This window comes from Terrapene carolina, unplaced genomic scaffold, assembly GCF_002925995.2.
Source record: "Terrapene carolina triunguis isolate 2854851 unplaced genomic scaffold, T_m_triunguis-2.0 Scaffold238, whole genome shotgun sequence".
Classification (NCBI taxonomy): Eukaryota; Metazoa; Chordata; order Testudines; family Emydidae; genus Terrapene; species Terrapene triunguis.
In genome coordinates, this window is record NW_020664589.1 from 1,517,656 (window position 1) to 1,536,146 (window position 18,491).

Here is an 18,491-nt window from a genome sequence, read left to right on the forward strand (position 1 = left end):
TACCGGTACCGCCCCCAACCCTGTCCTCTGGCGTGCTGTACTGGTACCGCCCCCAACCCTGTCCTCCGGCGTGGCTGTACCGGTACCGCCCCCAACCCTGTCCTCCGGCGTGCTGTACCGGTACCGCCCCCAACCCTGTCCTCCGGCACGGCTGTACCGGTACCGCCCCCAACCCTGTCCTCCGGCGCGGCTGTACCGGTACCGCCCCCAACCCTGTCCTCTGGCGCGACTGTACCGGAACCATCCCCAACCCTGCCCTCCGGCGCGGCTGTACCGGTACTGCCCCCAACCCTGTCCTCTGGCAGGTCTGTACCAGTACCACCCCCAACCCTGTCCTCCGGCGCGGCTGTACCGGTACCGCCCCCAACCCTGTCCTCTGGCGTGCTGTACTGGTACTGCCCCCAACCCTGTCCTCCGGCGTGGCTGTACCGGTACCGCCCCCAACCCTGTCCTCCGGCGTGCTGTACCGGTACCGCCCCCAACCCTGTCCTCCGGCACGGCTGTACCGGTACCGCCCCCAACCCTGTCCTCCGGCGCGGCTGTACCGGTACCGCCCCCAACCCTGTCCTCTGGCGCGACTGTACCGGAACCATCCCCAACCCTGCCCTCCGGCGCGGCTGTACCGGTACTGCCCCCAACCCTGTCCTCTGGCAGGTCTGTACCAGTACCACCCCCAACCCTGTCCTCGGGCGGGGCTGTACAGACTGTATCCCAGACTGAAGAGACAGCTGCGTGGAAGGGCTGGGGGTGATACAGCCGCACCGGAGGAGCTGCCAGCGTGGGGCTGCCTGGTGGCCCCACGTTCTGCTCCTTTCACCATTGTGGTTCCCAGTGCAGCAGGAGGACAGAGCCCCCCCCCCCAGGTAATATGGGACCGGGAGAGCATGGGGCCACCGGGCTAGGGCAAGGAGTCATATGGAGGAGTCACGTGGCGTGGGGGGGGTCACATGGGGAGGCCACGTGCCCCCCTTTAGCTGGTGCCCCCCTTTGTGTCCCTCCCATGAGTGGCTCTGCTCTTGTGCTGCACTGGGCCTCGTTCTCCTGGCTGCAAGAGGCGCAAACGGGGGAGATCCTTGCACACGCCGCGCTGCACCGTGCTATGCAAAGCGCCATGCATGTTCATGACTGTTTGCACTGTGGTTTGGGGGTACCTCTCTTCTCCGACCAGGCTCTGGCCACCCTGAACGAGGCTATCCGTGAGGTGTGCTTCTGGACCCGATGATCAGACTGTTTGGCTCTGAGCTCCGTCCCTTCTGTGTGACTCTCTGAGACACTTGGTGGATAAGCCTCTTACTGGCAGCAGCAGGAGGGCGGTGGCTGGGAGGGGGATCGAACATACGTTTTGGAAAGCTGCGGAGGCACAAAGAGGGCGTGTGGCTAGAGCAGGTCAGAAAGCTGCCCAGGCAGGGGGCGGGCTGTAGTGGAATGGACTGGAGAGGAGTCCCATCCGGTCATAGACAAGGTTCTCGAGTCCGTTCTCAAGGATGGTTCTCTCCGTATGTCTCGTCCAGCCTCAACTGACTTGCTTCCACCTCTTCCATTGGGGGAGAGGATAAAGCCCAAGAAGTCTCACCGGTGGCACATATTCCCTCAGCTCAAACTTGTGTGTAAAGTTATCGCCCCTTGGAGCACCCTAAACAATTCCTCTGTCCCCAGCCTTCATGCTCCCGCTAGAGCCCGTCCCTCTCAATCATCATTAAGGTCACGGGCGATAAAGAAAAATTCACAGAGGCCTGTGACCTGTCTGTGACTTTATCAGTCCGCGGCGGCGGGGAGCTCTGGGGTACCCTCCTCCCGCAGCGGCTTGGAGCTCAAGGGCTCTGCCGCTCAGGCGGTGGGGGTATCCCACAGCTCCCGACTGCCCCGGGCAGTGAGGGGACCCTGCAGTTCCCAGCCACCACGGGCTGAAGTCACAGAGGTCTCTGGAAGTCATGGATTCCGTGACTTCCGCGACCTCCGTGACCAAATCGTCGCCTTCATCATCATCCACTCACGCTCTCTCTGTATGACCGTAACAGGCGTGCAAAGGCAAGTCAGGCCATGGGGCTAAGGTAGAACCCAGAGCAACCTGGGATGGGACGGGCCTGGAAGGTCCGTTGCTGCCGACCCTCCTTAGCCCCAGAGCTTGGAGTAGTGGTGGGAGCCAAGATGCTCCAACGGTGAAAGTGGAGTGAGCCGGGCGTGTGAGGGACCGTGTGATGTTGTCGCCTCTGGTTGTGTAAGACAGACCTAAATGGGAGGTGAAATGCGATTGCCAAGGATTATAAGGGAATGGCTCAAGCTGCTTGGTTCTTGTTTCTAAAAGAGGCTCTAAATCCTTTGTTGTTTTCTTCGTGTGTGGGATTAGAAAGCTCCAGTCGAGCGGGCCGGCTGAGCGGCGCCCAGGGCTGCGCCGACGGAGTGGCCTACGTGGAGGCTTTTGCTACTCGAGTGTTTGCACAGAGCAGGCCTCCGCGGCAGGAAGCTGGGTTCGAATCCTGTCTGCTTGGTTTAAAAGTGAAAAGAGGACGAGGGAAATCCAGTGCCTGAAGAATACTGGAGTGTGGAAACTCTGACCTGGCCACCTGCCCTCGAGGCCTGTGAAATCTCAGTCCCTGGAAGAGCCCCTCTTTGCCCAGCAACCACTTCCCACAATGGCAGAAGTTTAGCAGCCCTTTTGGCTACTGCTGGTACCAGATTTTACTGTGTTTAGGTGAGTTCAGGGCAGATTTGGGGTATCTGACAGGGACACCACCCCCTCAGGACTGACACCAGGATAACTTCGGTTGCCCTCCCGATGTCACTATGAACTGGGCTATGAGCTTTCTGAGGGCTCTGGACTACCCAGCCTCACTTGGAACCTGCTCCAAAGCCCACCGAAGTCAATGGGCGTCTTTCCATTGGTTGGCAGCGACCGCAAGGGTCATGTTGTCTAACCCCCTGCCAAGACGCAGGATTTGTTGTGACTAAACCGTCCAAGGCAGGTGGCTCCAGCCTCCTTTTGGAAGCCTCCAATGAAGGAGTTTCCACAACCTCCCTAGGCAGTCTGCGCCATTGTCCTACTGTCCTTATAGTTGGGACGTTTTCCCTGAGATTTAATCTAGATCTGCTCTAGTTTGAACCTACTGCCTCTTCTCCTGCCCTCTGTGGCAAGAGAGAACAACTTTCCCCCATTGATTTTATGGCAGCCTTTCAAGTGTTCGAAGAAGGACTCACAGTGAACTTCTGGGCATGACGCACAACCCATCCATTCTCACAGACCAAATCCCCCCAGCTTCCCCGCTCCAGCCTTTCCCCATACAACCCCCACGCTAATGGAACGGACACTCCCCTCTTGCTGCCTCAGACTACCCCTGGTCAGAAAAACTCAGTCAAAACACTCTTTTTGGAAGGGGGGGATGAATTTGCTGATTTGTCAGAATCGAAATGTGACCTGGAGATGGTTTGATTTCGATGACGTTCTGATGGGGCCTAGCCTGCCAGGGAGGTTGCCATCGGACACTGCCTGGTTTCCTGCCAGGTTGCCTGCCTGGCTCCTCAGCAGCCCATCTGGCAGGCTGTTAGGGAACTGGCAGCTCTGCAAATCCCGATTCCCGAGCGCCAATGCTCACAGCTCCATGGCCGTCGGGGCTTCCATGTTCCCTGGCTCTGGGTGCGGCCCATCAGGTGGATGACCTCAAAGTCAGGGAGAACAGGGCTCTGCAACGTAGTGGACTACCTTGGAGCTGGGTTCCTCCAGCATCCACAGCTCTGGGGCTCCATTTCCTTTATGGGAGCCTTTCAAACTTTTTTGTTTCGGTCCAAATCAGAACAAAACCCGATTTCGCAATATCAAAATCCTCCATGAAATGGGATGAACTTTCTCTGCCCAGCTCTACCTGAGACTGAAAAGCTGCTCTTTGAATGGGGTGTGTGTGTGTGTGTGGGGGGGGGGGGGGGGGGGGGGGGGGGGGGTGAGTGGTGTCTCTCTATTACAATAATCCCCATCCCTTTCCTCTCTCTCCTGCTGTCTCGGTCAGGCTGCTTGTCCTGCTGACTTGGCATGTCCCACAGCAGCGTCTTTGTGTTCCCACAATTTCAAAATAAATGACACTAGCGCTGTCCCCAGGAAAGGAGCACAGATCAAGTGCTGCTCATCGGCCCCTTGGACAGGATGGATGCAGATGCCCAGAGCGCTCGAAGGGCCCTGCCACAGGCTGCCTCTGGAATTGCCGTCAGCCAGCTCTTACCATGTGACCGATCCCAGGCACAGCAGTTAGAGGTCACAGCCTGGTTCAGAAGTGGTAGTAGGTCAGCTGGTGTAAGAAAGTCTCCAGTAGGGAATTCACTCCTTCTTCCGGCCCTTCTGCTTGTCATTCACACGGACCCACTCACTGACAAGCAAATGCCATCCCCTTAGACACCACCTCTGGGTGGGGAGCACTTTAGAGGCAGTATCCTCCACTGACTAGAGCACTGGAGTGGGACTGAGGAGACCTGGGTTCTATTCCCAACTCTGATACTAGCCTGCTGGATGACCTTGGACAAGTCCACTTCCATGCCTCTGTTTCCCCACCTGTAAAATGGGGATAATGGTACTGACCCCTTCTGTGAAGTGCTTTGAGCTCTGTAGATGAAGAAGCTGGGTATTATTATTATTCCCTGCATGCAAGCAGAGTATTGATCAGTAGTCGCAGTGCAGACCAACCTGGCACTGTTGCGGCCAAGGAGGATGAAGCTAGGGGAGTAACGGGCTCAGTGCCCAGGACCCTCGGAAAGATGGTGTGAACTAACATCCACCTTTTCTGTTCCTTTTGCAGAGATCATGCATGATGTCATCAGGAAGGTGAAGAAGAAGGGCGAGTGGAAGGTGAGTGGGGGACTACAGAGAGAGTTGGAAGGGGGCAGACAGGAATATGGAGGAAGGGGTGGGGTTGGAAGTAGCCTGGGAGGTGCTGGCCTAGTGGAGGGCAATGAGGCAAGCTGGAGGAATGCTAAAATTGCCAAACACGATGAGTAACGTGTAGCACCAGCCCTCTTGGGGATTCTGCTCTGGCTCCCTGCATCCCTCCTTCCAGCGCTGGCCATGGGGCTGCGCTGCAGTCAGTTTGCCATACGAGGATGGGGAGTCCAAAAGAAAATGGCTGAGGAAAAGAATGACACCTCTCCTGGCCCGTTTGCCAAACGAAGGACAGGACTAGCAGAAGGTGCTGCAGGGCATTGCGGTGGGCCATTGGCAGAGTTCTGTGGCAACCCAGAACCCAGCGTGAGTTGAACTCTAGGGAAAGCTGGGCGTGCTGCGTGGCGGCACTGAGATGCACTGGCAGAGCGGCGTGGCAGAGGCCTGCGTGTGGGCCCCTTCGCTATGCTGGGCCCAGTCAGGGTCACTTGACTGTCGGAAGCGCCGAATTACAGCAGGTGCATCCTAATGCCTGATCCCCCTTGGACTCAGTCGCTGTGCTTCCCGCTCACTCGGTGTCTCTCCCGCTCCAGGTGCTGGTGGTGGATCAGCTCAGCATGCGCATGCTCTCTTCCTGCTGTAAAATGACCGACATCATGACGGAGGGGATAACAAGTGAGTTCCATGCCCCCTGACACTCCCATTCTGCTCCGGCTGGCATTGGGAGACAGGTGATCAGGAGGAGCTGGGAGACCAGCATCTTCCCATGGCAGCTTGTCTCACTCCATCCACTGCCCCCATTTTATTCTGAATCAGCTGCAGTACTTCAATCTGCCCGTCTGTCCTGGACAGGGCTCTGCCACTGGGCCTCACCAGGATCTAACATACCTCTCTTAGCCCCAGGCACACTGAAAAGGTTCCTATACAGCTAGTGAGTTTCGAGCTTCATTTCTTCCCCAGATGGCCACTGTGCCCCTGAATAGATACACTGGGTTGACTATGCCAGTGTGACCCCTTAAACCCAGGAGGCAAATGGATGGTGAGTCTCTCTTCCACTGAGCTATTGTTACTAAGGATAGTTGCATGGCGATATTGCCCTCATTCCCACCGGGGGGGGGGGGGGCAGTATCACTCGGTTGTATGTCCACGTCTCAGTGTTTGTGGTGAGATTTTTCACACGCTTCCCTGAATGACTCGCCCGGCTGGGATAGCATGAGGAGCTCGTCTCTTGGTGGTATTTCAGTCCCTGGTTGCTGGAAATGCCACACTGACATCATTGTATTTCAGCCCCATAAATAGCTCTCGGCGGAATTAAAAAAGCCAGCAGAAAAAAATTGTAAAACACAGATATGGAGCCATTCAAGTGACTGGCGTTTGACCAAAGGATGCTGGGATTTATGGCATTTGCAACGTGACAGACGTTGGATCTGGGGCCTGATTTTCCTCTCCCAGCAAGTTTACACCAGGGGTAACTCCACTGACTTCAGTCTGGGTTGCTCCTGCTTTACACCAGGGCAAGTGAAAGCAGAACCAGAACTTCAGAGTGCGTGTGATGGCAAGAAGCTGTAGGAGCAAGTGGGACTCCCAGACAAACAAAGATCCTGTTATGGGAATGCCCCCAGAATAGCGACCAGAGAAGGGTCAGTACGTTCTGAACAGCACAGATTGGAAGCTAGTGGGTGCAGAGACTGCCCCTTCATCCTGTGCATGTACAGCGCCTAGCACAAAGAGGCTCTGACCTCCAGCAGAGGCTTCTAGGCAGGAGGGCAGTGGAAATAATTGATAATAATGAAACGCCAAATCCAATAGTCCTTACTGGGCCCATTGAGGCGAATGGAAATTTTGCCCAAGAAAGGACCAAGGATGTTATGACCTTCAAGATATACTGATTGATCCACCAGACTTCCTGGGGGATGTGGGGGGGAAGCTCCAGATTGGGGGGTTAGTTTGTTTTGTGGGCTGCACAAGTCTTTTCAAGGAGATTCTTTCTGATGTGTTGTAACGTCTGACCATGGCTTGTTTTGATCTTGACAGAGTCATAGAAATGTAGGGCTGGAAGGGACCTTGAGAAGTCATCTAGTCCGGCCTCCTGTGCTGAGGCAGGATCTAGTAAATCTAGACCATCCCTGCCAGGTGTTTGTCCAGCCTGTTCTTAAAAACCTCCAATGATGGGGATTCTACAACCTCCCTTGGAAGCCTGTTCCTGAGCGGAACTACCATGATCGTTAGAAAGGTTTTCCTAATCTCTAACCTAAGGGTATGTCTACACTACAGGATTAATCCGAATTTAGATAATTCGAATTTGGGAAACAGGTTGTATAAATTCGATTGTGCACGGCCACACTAAGCACATTAATTCGGTTTTTAACCACATTAATTCGGTGGTGTGCGGCCACACTACCCCATTTATTTTAATCACATTAATTCGGTGGTGTGCGGCCACACTAACCCTAATTCGAATTAACAAAATCGATTTTGACGCTACTCCGTTCGTCGAGGTGGAGTACAGAAATCGATTTAAAGCGCCCTTTAATTCGAATTAACTGGCTCTGTAGTGTGGACGGGTGAAGGGTTAATTCGGATTAACGCAGCTAAATCCGAATTAAAGTCATAGTGTAGACCAGGCCTAAATCTCTCTTGCTGCAGATTAAGCCCATTGCTACTTGTCCTACCTTTACTTACAGGGCCTGATTCTCCTCTTGTACCACAGTGGCTCCATCAGCATGCAACTCCAGACTTACACCAGCATGAGGGGGAGGAGAATCGGAACCAAATAGCAGTTGCCAGCTGCAATGTATATTGGTCCTTATAAATCCTCAGCTGTAAACTGCCACCGTTCTATTGAGGTCAATGGAGCTATGACAACCTATAACAGCCGGGGATCTGCCCCCAAGAACAGCAGGTTGTGGTCCAACATTTGTTCAAATGGCACCAGGCCCTGAAGCTTGAGTGGTTCTTCAGAGGTTTGGGCTAGTACCACTTCCTGCCTCGTGATTTTATTTTTAATACAAAAAAAATTGGATTTCATCGCTAAATAGTCCCCAGATCCAGATCCTGATTTCCCCTGGGCTTCTGCCGGTGCTGAGGGTCATTTAATCGCAGAGGGTTGGAAGGATTGGGGTAGCTCACGTGGGAAAAGGAACTTCTGCAGCTCAGCAATGCAGGAGGGTCTATGGAAGAGGTTGTTTTGCAAGGGACCATGTGGCTCAGGGGACTGGTAGCCAGATATAGAACTTTACCGTGCCACCGGAAATGGTCTTGCTGATTGAGAGAGTGTGTGAATTGATGCACAACTGCTCGTCCACTTTAAACATATTCTCGTGTGAAACACGGACCTGTTATCTACAGCACATTAAATAGCTTGACAGTTTCCATTTGTGACACCTATGACAATTGCTGGACATCAAGAGGCAGGGCCGGGTGTCCAGCATGTAAGTCTGGTTTGGGCAGTATCAAGGCTCATCTGATTTGCACCCTACTGTGATGGACTGGTCATGTAATCTGTATGTCTGGGACCCATCTATCAAAACAAATTCTATATTCTGAATTAAGATCTGGCTACGGTCTGTGTTGCGTGGCGGGCAGATGGAACACTTCAAAGATACTCTGAACAAAATTTGCACAAGAGGAACATTTCTTACTCGAGCTGCGAGCAACTGGTGACTAACCCCATTGCCTGGTGCCACACCGTCAGAGTGGTTGGCCACAACTTCGAGAAGAACCATCTGGAACAGCTCAAGCCCAGCACCACATACACAAACAACATGCAGGCCAATCAACACAACCAGTTGACCTTCCCTGGATAAGGATGAGGTTCCTTGGGGGAAGCTGGTACATCTGCCTCTGGCACAGTCTTGTGCATGAACGGAGGACTCCACTCTCCAGAGCATCTTTCACAAGTGTTATGATTCAAGGGGAATAGTAATAAATACGTTTTAAAGGGTGGAAAGAGCTATCACTAAAAAAATCAACCCTTGGGGGAAAAAAAGGGTTCTCCAGGACAAGTCCCAAAGCCTACAGTATCCCAGCTGAGATGCTCTGAGCAGTTCTGGTACAATAGAGTTGTGCTTTAAGGGGAGTGGCTGTCTTGCAGAATGGAGCAATAAGCACCATGGCCGCTGGAGTTTACTGTCCCTTTGAGCCTCCCCTTGGGGGCGCTGTAGGAGCAAGCTAATGGCTGGGAACCTTTCTATTTGGGTGTTGGGAGGTTGGTGGAATCACAGCTCTTCTGTCATTGGGACTTGCCATGTTGGATAGGCATGACCAAAAAGCAATGATTAGATAAGAGAATCCAGGTCACAGCGGTACAGATCTATACACAATATATAGCTATATACAATGAAAATAGGGAGCCTATCTCCTGTCACCTGCTGGACCAATCCCCTGTGTCTTGGTTGTGTTTCTTGTGCAGTTGTGGAAGACATCAACAAGCGCCGAGAGCCACTCCCCACCTTGGAGGCCGTGTACCTCATCACCCCATCTGATAAGGTGAATCTCCAGCATGGGAGTGTCTTGTACCAGGGTCTGGTGAAAGCTAATCATGTTTGGTTGTAGCATCTGTGCCGAATGGGGTAATTGTCAGTGCCAGGATAAGAATGGATGGCAGTGCCCTATAAGGCACTTACCGGCAGCAGCAATGAGCATTAGAGCTGTGCAGAGGAAGGCAATTCAGTTTCACAAAAGATTTCAGGATTTTATTGTTTTTTTTCCATTCCAATTTGGAACAAAGCCCCAAAATATCACAATGCTCCGCGAAAGGAAATTCTGAGAAAAAAGTAGTTTTGGATTGATTGAAACATTTCATTTCAACAAAAACACGTAGTACAATACAAAATAAAAAAAACCCTCAAAACAAAAAGTTGTTACATAATGAAAAACCAAAATGTTTCATTCTGAAAATGTCAAAATGGGACATTTAAACATTTTTGGAAACCCCTCCCCCAGTTTTTCTCCCAAATTGAAAATATGAAAATGTGCAGCCCAGGCCAGTTAGACTTCTAGCAGTGCCCAGCTGGAAACCTTGCACCGTGAGTTTTCTAACAGCAGTGCTGCGGGACTTCAGCGGTGTGAAATTTATCACAGCAGTGCCCAGCCAGGGTGTGGAGCAGCGTGAGCTTCTCTCAGATGCCTACTAGTGAGAACCTGCCCTCCCCACCCCTTGTGTCTGTAAAGTGGCAAGGTCTGGGGTGGAGATTTTCAAAGCCAGCCAGGGGATTTAGCCATACAACTGCCGTCAGAATGAATTAATCTCAACCTAGATCCTTTATCTTAACGCTGCCCCAAAGTTTCTTGGCACTTCAGCTCCTGAACGCATTGGACTGAAATTTACAACTGAGACAGTGTAAATATCTGTCTCCTAAGCTAATGGGTCAGAGCCAGTGGATGATTCCCTAGCATAGCACACATTGTGATTATTGAGACCAGCCAATGCACCAGCTGGGTTAAGTGTCTAATGATGCTAATCCTAATTTGTGGTGTCCAACCTCACGTTGGCTTTTTTTTTTCTTTTTCTCCTGTAGTCTGTCCATTCACTCATCAATGACTTCAAGGATCCCCCTACTGTCAAGTACAGGGCTGCCCATGTCTTCTTCACTGACTGTAAGTACGCTGCCTCCATCCCTCTCCCTGCGTCTCTGATGGCTTGTAGTCTGGGCTCCTGACACACTGTGACTTCCATAATGCAAAGGAGCTGCAAGAGCATGGCAGGAAACAAGCAACACTGGCATGGAGGAGATTTGCGGCAACCTTTGCCTGAGATTTGCAAAATGCCTTGAAGAAATCCTAGAAATCAAAGCTGGGGAAAGCCCTGTACATGAATCCAACTCATCCCCCATCCTGTGCAAGGTTTTTCTCTCTCATATATGTGCAAAGGCTGTGTCTAGTCTAAGCTAAATGACTCATGCAATGGAGCTTTCACCAGTTCCCGCGGGAAACTATTGCACACTCTAAATAGGCCTTATTGTTAGGAAATCTTTCCTATGTTCAGCCTTCGCCCGCATTCATCCCCTTGCTGCTGATCATCCCCTCTCAGGGCAGGGGTTTCTGGAAGGGGATATTTCTTCCAAGAGCCCTCTTCTAGCTGTTCAGGGCTAAATGCACTCCAGATATGTAACTCTACTGAAGTCAGTGGAGTTACACCAGTGATTAATTTAAGTCCCACGATCCTGATTCTCTGTCTGTTACCCCACAATTACATTGGTGGGACTCCCTTGACTTCACTGGAATCACATTTGCGTAAAACTGGTGTACCAGAATGATGCCTCATGGCCCACATGCTTAAGGGCACTGCTGCATTTTTGCACGGGACACTGTGGGTCATATTCTGCTCTGTTATACTGGTGTAAATCTGGAGCAGCCCCCCTGATGTCAGTACCATCACTCTGACATTACACTCTGTCACGGAGATTAGAATGCGTCACCCCGGGGGGTCATTTCTTTGCACTGTTTCAGAAGAGAAGCTGGCGGGGGCATGGGTGAGTGGATTGCTGCTGAAGTTGTCCCCAGAGGCAAAGAGAACCCAGGTTGGAGCTAGTGCAGGGGACAGGAGATAGGTTTACAAAGGAGATTTTGGAGACCATGTGGGGTTATACCCAGTGAATCATTTCGTAGCTGGGAAATTTCAACCAGAGCAAACAGCATTAGATAAAACGGTCTCAAACCAGGGCGCTCCGTTGGTCTGGTGAGTGACTTTGGAATGGGTAGGAAAAGTTGCAAAGACTTCCTCTGTCCATCCGCAGTATAGTCAGCCACCTGCTCCCCTGGCTAGAGAGGACAGAACAACCTCCCAAAGGCATCAACACTTCAGGCCTGATTCAAAGCCCACTGAAGTCAATGGAAAGATTCCCATTGCTTCAGTGGGGTTTGGATCACTTCCTTTACTTGCTGCTGGTATTAACCTACGAGAGAGCATTGATTCCCTAAATGATGGGAATTCCTCCTCCCAACAGGTCATTTCAAGGATCCAGAGAAGGACGTTTCACTTCCTCTCTCCTCTTCAAGTAACTGCTTTCCCACCTCTCCTCTCACCCTCTTGCCCTTCCCTGGAGTCTATCAAGGCAGGACTGAAGGCTCTGTGGTTTTAGCTCAGTTCTGAGAAGTTCTGTTCCTCAAGGCCAGCTTGATCATTGACAGGGCCCCAAGGAAAGGTGCAGCCCCTCGCTGGCAGAGATTTGCTGCCCCGCCAGTCTTTTGTCTGTTTTGATGGCAAGTTCTTTGAAGCAGGGGCTGTCTCTCACTTTGTGTTTGTACAGCGCCTAGCACAATAGGGCCCTGATCTCAACTGGGGCTTCCAGGCTCTACTGGGAGAACAATAGCCTAGCAGCGTAAGTACAGGCCTAAGCGGCAGGGGATCTGCAGTCATAGAATCATAGAATCTCAGGGTTGGAAGAGACCTCACGAGGTCATCTAGTCCAACCCCCTGCTCAAAGCAGGACCAATCCCCAACTAAATCATCCCAGTCAGGGCTTTGTCAAGCCTGACCTTAAAAACCTCGAAGGATGGAGATTCCACCACCTCCCTAGGTAACCCATTCCAGTGCTTCACCACCCTCCTCGTAAAAAAGTTTTTCCTAATATCCAACCTAAACCTCCCCCACTGCAACTTGAGACCATTACTCCTTGTTCTGTCATCTGCCACCACTGAGAACAGTCTAGATCCATCCTCTTTGGAACCCCCTTTCAGGTAGTTGAAAGCAGCTATCAAATCCCCCTCATTCTTCTCTTCTGCAGATTAAACAAGCCCAGTTCCCTCAACCTCTCCTCATAAGTCATGTGCTCCAGACCCCGAATCATTTTTGTTGCCCTCCGCTGGACTCTTTCCAATTTTTCCACATCCTTCTTGTAGTGTGAGGCCCAAAACTGGACACAGTATTCCAGATGAGGCCTCACCAATGCCGAATAGAGGGGAATGATCATGTCCCTTGATCTGCTGGCAATGCCCCTACTTATACAGCCCAAAATGCCGTTAGCCTTCTTGGCAACAAGGGCACACTGTTGACTCATATCCAGCTTCTCATCCACTGTAACCCCTAGGTCCTTTTCTGCAGAACTGCTGCCTAGCCACTCGGTCCCTAGTCTGTAACAGTGCATGGGATTCTTCCGTCCTAAGTGCAGGACTCTGCACTTGTCCTTGTTGAACCTCATCAGATTTCTTTTGGCCCAATCCTCTACTTTGTCTAGGTCCCTCTGTATCCTATCCCTACCCTCCAGCGTATCTACCTCTCCTCCCAGTTTAGTGTCATCTGCAAACTTGCTGAGGGTGCAATCCACGCCATCCTCCAGATCATTAATGAAGCTATGGAACAAAACCGGCCCCAGGACTGACCCCTGGGGCACTCCGCTTGATACCAGCTGCCAGCTAGACATGGAGCCCTCCCCAGCTCTTCCTGTGCAATGATGGGCAAATCACGACACCTCTCAGATTACTACACCTTATCTGCAATACAGGGCTAATGCTATTGATCTGGCGTGCACACCATTCTCTTTGCCATGGTCTCTTTGCACTTCGCAGGGAGGCCAAATTCACGAACAATGTGCATGAAGCGCTTTGCGATCCTGGGGTGGAAAGTGCTAGAGAAGTCCTTATTAACGCTACGGCGCCCGCTGAGTGTGTGAGCATGGTTCCTCACTGGTCTAGGGGGCCCCAAGGAGACAGTTGTATTGCTGGTCCTCGGGACAATAAGCACCAGCCTTAAGAGTGTTTAATGGGCACTGGAATGAGGCCATCCACCCCTCTCTGGATTTATCGGGGCCTGTCTCAGGATGGGTTGGATACCTGTGTGCTTGGTTTTGACCTTGATTTTGGCCTTTGGGATTTAAAACTGCTGCTGAGTGTTCTGGTTCTCCTTCTCTTCCCAGCCTGCCCCGATGCCCTGTTTAACGAACTGGTGAAATCTCGTGCGGCCAAAGTCATCAAGACCCTGACGGAAATCAACATAGCCTTCCTTCCCTACGAGTCCCAGGTGAGTCCAGGACAGGGCAAAAGAGCAGCGATCAGCCTAGGATGCCTTCCCTAGGAGATCCCGAATGGCACGGGAGGGTTGGAAAGGAAGATGTTCTAGGTTCGCTAGCTGGGGGCTATGGTTCCATGGGGTTTGCTCGGTAGCTCAGCCTCGGGTTCCCTGGAGGAGTTTTTGGAACAGCCTGAAATGAGATATTAAATTACTAACCCCCTTTTCCCAGGGCTGGTTCTTTACCTCCTGCCCTGCTTGCTCAGCCCCGTCTCCTTCGATTATTTCTCAGGTCTGATCCTCGGTTGTGTCTTAACCCTGTGCTCCACCCCCACCCCATGCTATCGCCTGACATTGGCTGTCTCCTTGGGTACCACCAGGGATGGGCCAATGAGTCCAGGGCACAGGAGGGGTGAACCTTTGTGCCGTCTGTTGGGGAGCAGGCCCTTGCGCTGTTGGGGGTAGCCCACGTGACTAGGAACAGATGGCAGTCAACCTTCAGAGCCATTAACTCTTTAAATCCCAAGGGTTGCAGAGATTTGCCTAGCTGGCCAAACCAAATGTGCCCCCGGAGAATAAACCTGTGCCAGCAGCTGACACTAGGATTGGCATCTTCTTATCGTGGGGTTGTTGGCAGGGACAGCCTTCGCGGTACTGGCCCCCTGGGTGCAGAAATCATTTGGTTTCCCCTCCCCTCCAAGCCAGCTTCTCCTGCTGCAGGGAAAGGATGGACTTGTGCTTCGCGTCTCCTGCTCTGCCTGCTCCCGCTGCCAGCTTGGGGGTGGGTGTTTACACGGAGAGGTTGATGCTAAGGAGAGAGGCAGCACGGTCTTGGGGCCAGGGCGCTGGGTTGGGAATCAGGAGACTAGAGACCTGATTCCGTCCTACCAGTGACCTGCTGCGTGACCTCGGGCGAGTCTCTGCACCTGTTCCCCCTACCTTGGGAGGCCGGGATGTGTCTCTTCCTGGGTATGATTGCGTGCGATGCCTCTGGGAGGCCCAGCGGGTAACTGGCAGTCTGGGGAAGTGAGCTGACGTGGCATTAAGCCACCTCTGTGTTCTCTCGCTTCTGAGCTGAAATGTAGCTAAGCACAGAATCACAGCATCCACCACAGACCCATCCCCTCTAGCATCCCACCCTGCCCTCCTCGGCCAGAGCTTTTGGAGGGGGCCTTGTGGCTGTCTGACTCAGTTTCTGCAGTAGGGGGATTCTCCCGCAGCTCGAACCAGGGCTTTTATGGTCCCGTTACCCTTGCAGCAGCATAAAAGGGGCATACGCAGGAGGGAAAATTCCTCACTCCGAGTCTGTACAGCGCCTAGCACACTGGGGCCCTGATCTCAGTAAGGGTCTCTGGGCAGCGCCGTACTATAGCTAATAATCCTGGTTGTAGGTGAGCTGCTGCAGTGAGATTTGCTGAGGTTCTGTCATTAGGATTTCAAATGTCTTTAGAGAGGGGCCTAAGCCATAACTCTAGGGCCAAACATCCCTGAGCTCTGGGGGTGTGTGAAAACCACCTGCAAACCCAGATCCACCTTTTGCAAACAGCCCCTCTCTTTATAACAGGCTCAGGCCAACCCCTGGATCCAAACACCCTTTGGGAGGTTTGAAACCTGGACCCAGACCTGAACATTCTCTCTCGGCTTTGGCTGTCCGAGCCCTGTGTGCCTGGGCCCCCGTGCTGTGGTGCTTTATTGTTGCCGTGGGTAGGCCCTTCTCTGGCATGGGCAACATATTGCAGGGGACCCAGGCAGCCACCTTGCTATGGCTCTGAGCTGGCACAGGGGTAGTGTGACCGCTGTCAGGGAATTCATGGGAATTTCCAGCCAGCTGCGTCTAGTTAAACAGGAGGCTCGGCTGAGAGTGGCAATTATCTATGATCCCTTCCTCTGTGGCTGTCCTCACTCCCTGCTCCATCCCTCTTTGCCGGCTGGACCCCGCAGTGGCTGTTTTGATTGCCCATCAGCCCCCTGCTGGCTGTTGGTATCATCAGCTGCTGCAGCACCATCGTGGGGTACCTTGGCAGTAGGCGACGACTTTGCTTTTGATGCAGCCCTGGAGATGCTTCTGTGATGGCCACTAGCTTGGCCGATACACCGGGGCCTGAACTGGGGCCTTCGCGAGCCAAAAGCATGAGCTGCTAAATCTCCTGGGGTGGCACGGTAACCTACCCTCAGTGGACTGGGCACAGAGGGAGACTTGTAACACGCATGGAGATGGCTGGCAGGGGCAGTGCCATGGCAGACTGGGAGAATGAGCTGGCATCAGCCTAATAACAAATCTTTATAGTGGTAGGCCCAGGTAAGGTCCCCTTCCCTGCACCCCTTCCTTGTGCCTTGGAGACGGGGAGACCCCTCCCAGCAGTAAACCAGCGTCATTCCATGAATCATCCAGCAGGAGCACACATCCGTGTCCAGCGCCTGCCCCCCACCTCCCATAAGCCCGTACACGTGTACCTGTGGTGCGGTGCTTCGGCCAGTACCTGTCTCCAGCCTGCTTGTGTTTGCACCAAGGCCCAATTTTAGCCCCGTCGCCAAAGACTTTTGAAGGGGACTTCGTCACGTGAGCGTAACAGGCCAGCGAGACACTCAGGCATTCGACTCAACTGAGGGGGGCCGCTGGGGAGGGATGAGGTGTGGGGAACAGGTTTGGACCGTGCAACTCCAACAAGCTGCCTTTGGCCTGGCTCTGGGGAAAGCTGACAACCCCCCATGATTTTCAGGGTGAGTAGAGGTGAGCTACAGCATCCCTGCCACTAGCCCCCCCTCGCAGGAAACCTGCTGCTTGTGCCCCAGGCTGTGCTGAGAGTGCTCTGGCTGTTGGGTTTCCCTGCAGACGGGAACCAGTAATGGGTTGGGTGTTGCAAAGTGCTGTACGATGCCTGGACAAGAATTAAAAGGAGCATTGCTGTAGATGGGAAGCTGTATTGCCTTGTGGGTAGAGCCGTCAGCGGGGACTCGGGCGACCTGGGTTCTGTCCCCGGCTCTGCCTCTGGCCTGCTTGGGCAAATCTCGTCATCTTCCGGTGACTCAGTTTCCCCATCTGCAAGATGGGGATAATGACGCTGGCCTCCTTTGAGATCTACTGAGGAAAAGTGCTCTGTAAGAGCTTGGGACCATTATCACTAGACGTGTGACAGGCGGTACCCCTGTCTTCTCTAGCCGTTCCTTGGGTGCGCCTAGTGTTGCATTCACATTGAAGCTCAACCTCTGCCATTCCCATCCCCTCCAGGTTTACTCCTTGGATTCTGCCGACTCTTTCCAAAGCTTCTACAGTCCCCACAAGACCCAGTTGAAGAACCCAATGCTGGAACGCCTGGCAGAACAGATTGCCACCCTATGTGCCACCCTGAAGGAATATCCAGCTGTCCGATACCGAGGGTAAGGCTGTGCCCGTGGGGTGGTCTGAACTGGAGGCTTCTCCTCAAAGTATCTATTCACTGAGTTCCCCACCTTACACCTCCCCAATTGGACAGGGCTGGAATTACTTCCGGTCCTTGGCTGCTTCTCTGGAGTAGATCAAAGAAGTACCAGAGTTGCAGGCTATTGTCCCTTTCTCCTCCTGTCCGAGTCCTTTTTCACTTCCATTTCCTTAATGGCAGTTTCCGTCTGTTCCCTGCTCAAAATCCTTCCTTCCTGGTATACTATCTCCACCCAAGCACAACCCCACTTCCTCCGCCTCAGACACGTAGGAAGGTGAGCGCAGCGCCCCCAACAGCTGAGACTATGTCCAGAAGTGGGGCGGGGAAGGTGCTGGGAAGACAGCGAGTGCTCTCCAAGGAGAGGTGGGGAGAGTGGAAAAAGTCTGCTAAAGCCACGTATGCTTCACAGGCCTGGTCAGAGCCCCATCCAGCCCACACCTTCTCCGTGTGCCCTCCCAAGGTTTTACATGGAGGCCGGCTCCGTGAGGAGCATGAGAACTATGGTCCACACAGCCATTCTCCTGTCTTACTTCTCCCACATGGGCCCTGAGCGCTGCAATTCTTGGACATTAGAAGCTGCTGAAATGGTCTGATTTAAGATATCTACATGTCTGGGGGTTTTTTTTGCCAAGCTCCCTAATATAATCAACCCTCCTCATAGGCTGGAAGGCGCATGAGGAATGAAATGACTTTACACCTTTCTTTCCCTTCCTCCGTGCTAGAGATTACAAAGACAACGCCATGCTGGCCCAGCTAATCCAGGACAAACTGGACGCCTACAAGGCTGACGATCCGACCATGGGCGAGGTGAGCTCGGGCTGCAGGGTGCTGGATACTGGCCGTAGCACTTAGAGCAGCAGGAGTTCATGAAACTGCTAATGCTCTGACTCTTGGTTTACCTTTGAACCTGTCTGTGTGCAAGAGTAAGACGAGAGGTTTCCGGTACACGCAGAAGGAAGACAACTGTAATCTTAGATGATTCATAACCATTTACATTAGGGCAGCATCTAAAAGCCCAAAACCAAGATCAGGGGCCCAGTGTGCTAGACAAGGCAGGCACATAGTCCCTGCCCTGAAGCGCTTACAGTCTAAATAGAGAGGACAGTCAAAGCCTGGGAGGGGAAGCAGACACCGAGTTGAAGGGCCCAGCCCAGAGTCACGCAACAAGTTAGCAGCTGAGCCAAAAATAGAACCCCTGTGTCCTTGGCCAGTGCCTTATCCAGTAGCCTCTCAAGTTCTTCTGGTGGGTTGTATGGCTTGGCTGATG

General features: G+C 52.8%; 1 protein-coding gene across 2 annotated transcripts in view; it reads left to right on the plus strand.

The window, feature by feature from the left end:
• Positions 1 to 18,491, plus strand: part of STXBP1 (syntaxin binding protein 1) — a 67,865-nt gene that overhangs the window by 24,568 nt on the left and 24,806 nt on the right. For both annotated transcript variants that reach the window (XM_026657255.1, XM_026657254.1), the window contains exons 2-8: positions 4,779 to 4,828; positions 5,452 to 5,533; positions 9,270 to 9,346; positions 10,378 to 10,456; positions 13,714 to 13,817; positions 17,035 to 17,183; positions 17,947 to 18,031. In XM_026657255.1, the coding sequence (XP_026513040.1) occupies positions 4,779 to 4,828; positions 5,452 to 5,533; positions 9,270 to 9,346; positions 10,378 to 10,456; positions 13,714 to 13,817; positions 17,035 to 17,183; positions 17,947 to 18,031 (626 nt within the window). The remainder of the gene's footprint in view (positions 1 to 4,778; positions 4,829 to 5,451; positions 5,534 to 9,269; positions 9,347 to 10,377; positions 10,457 to 13,713; positions 13,818 to 17,034; positions 17,184 to 17,946; positions 18,032 to 18,491) is intronic.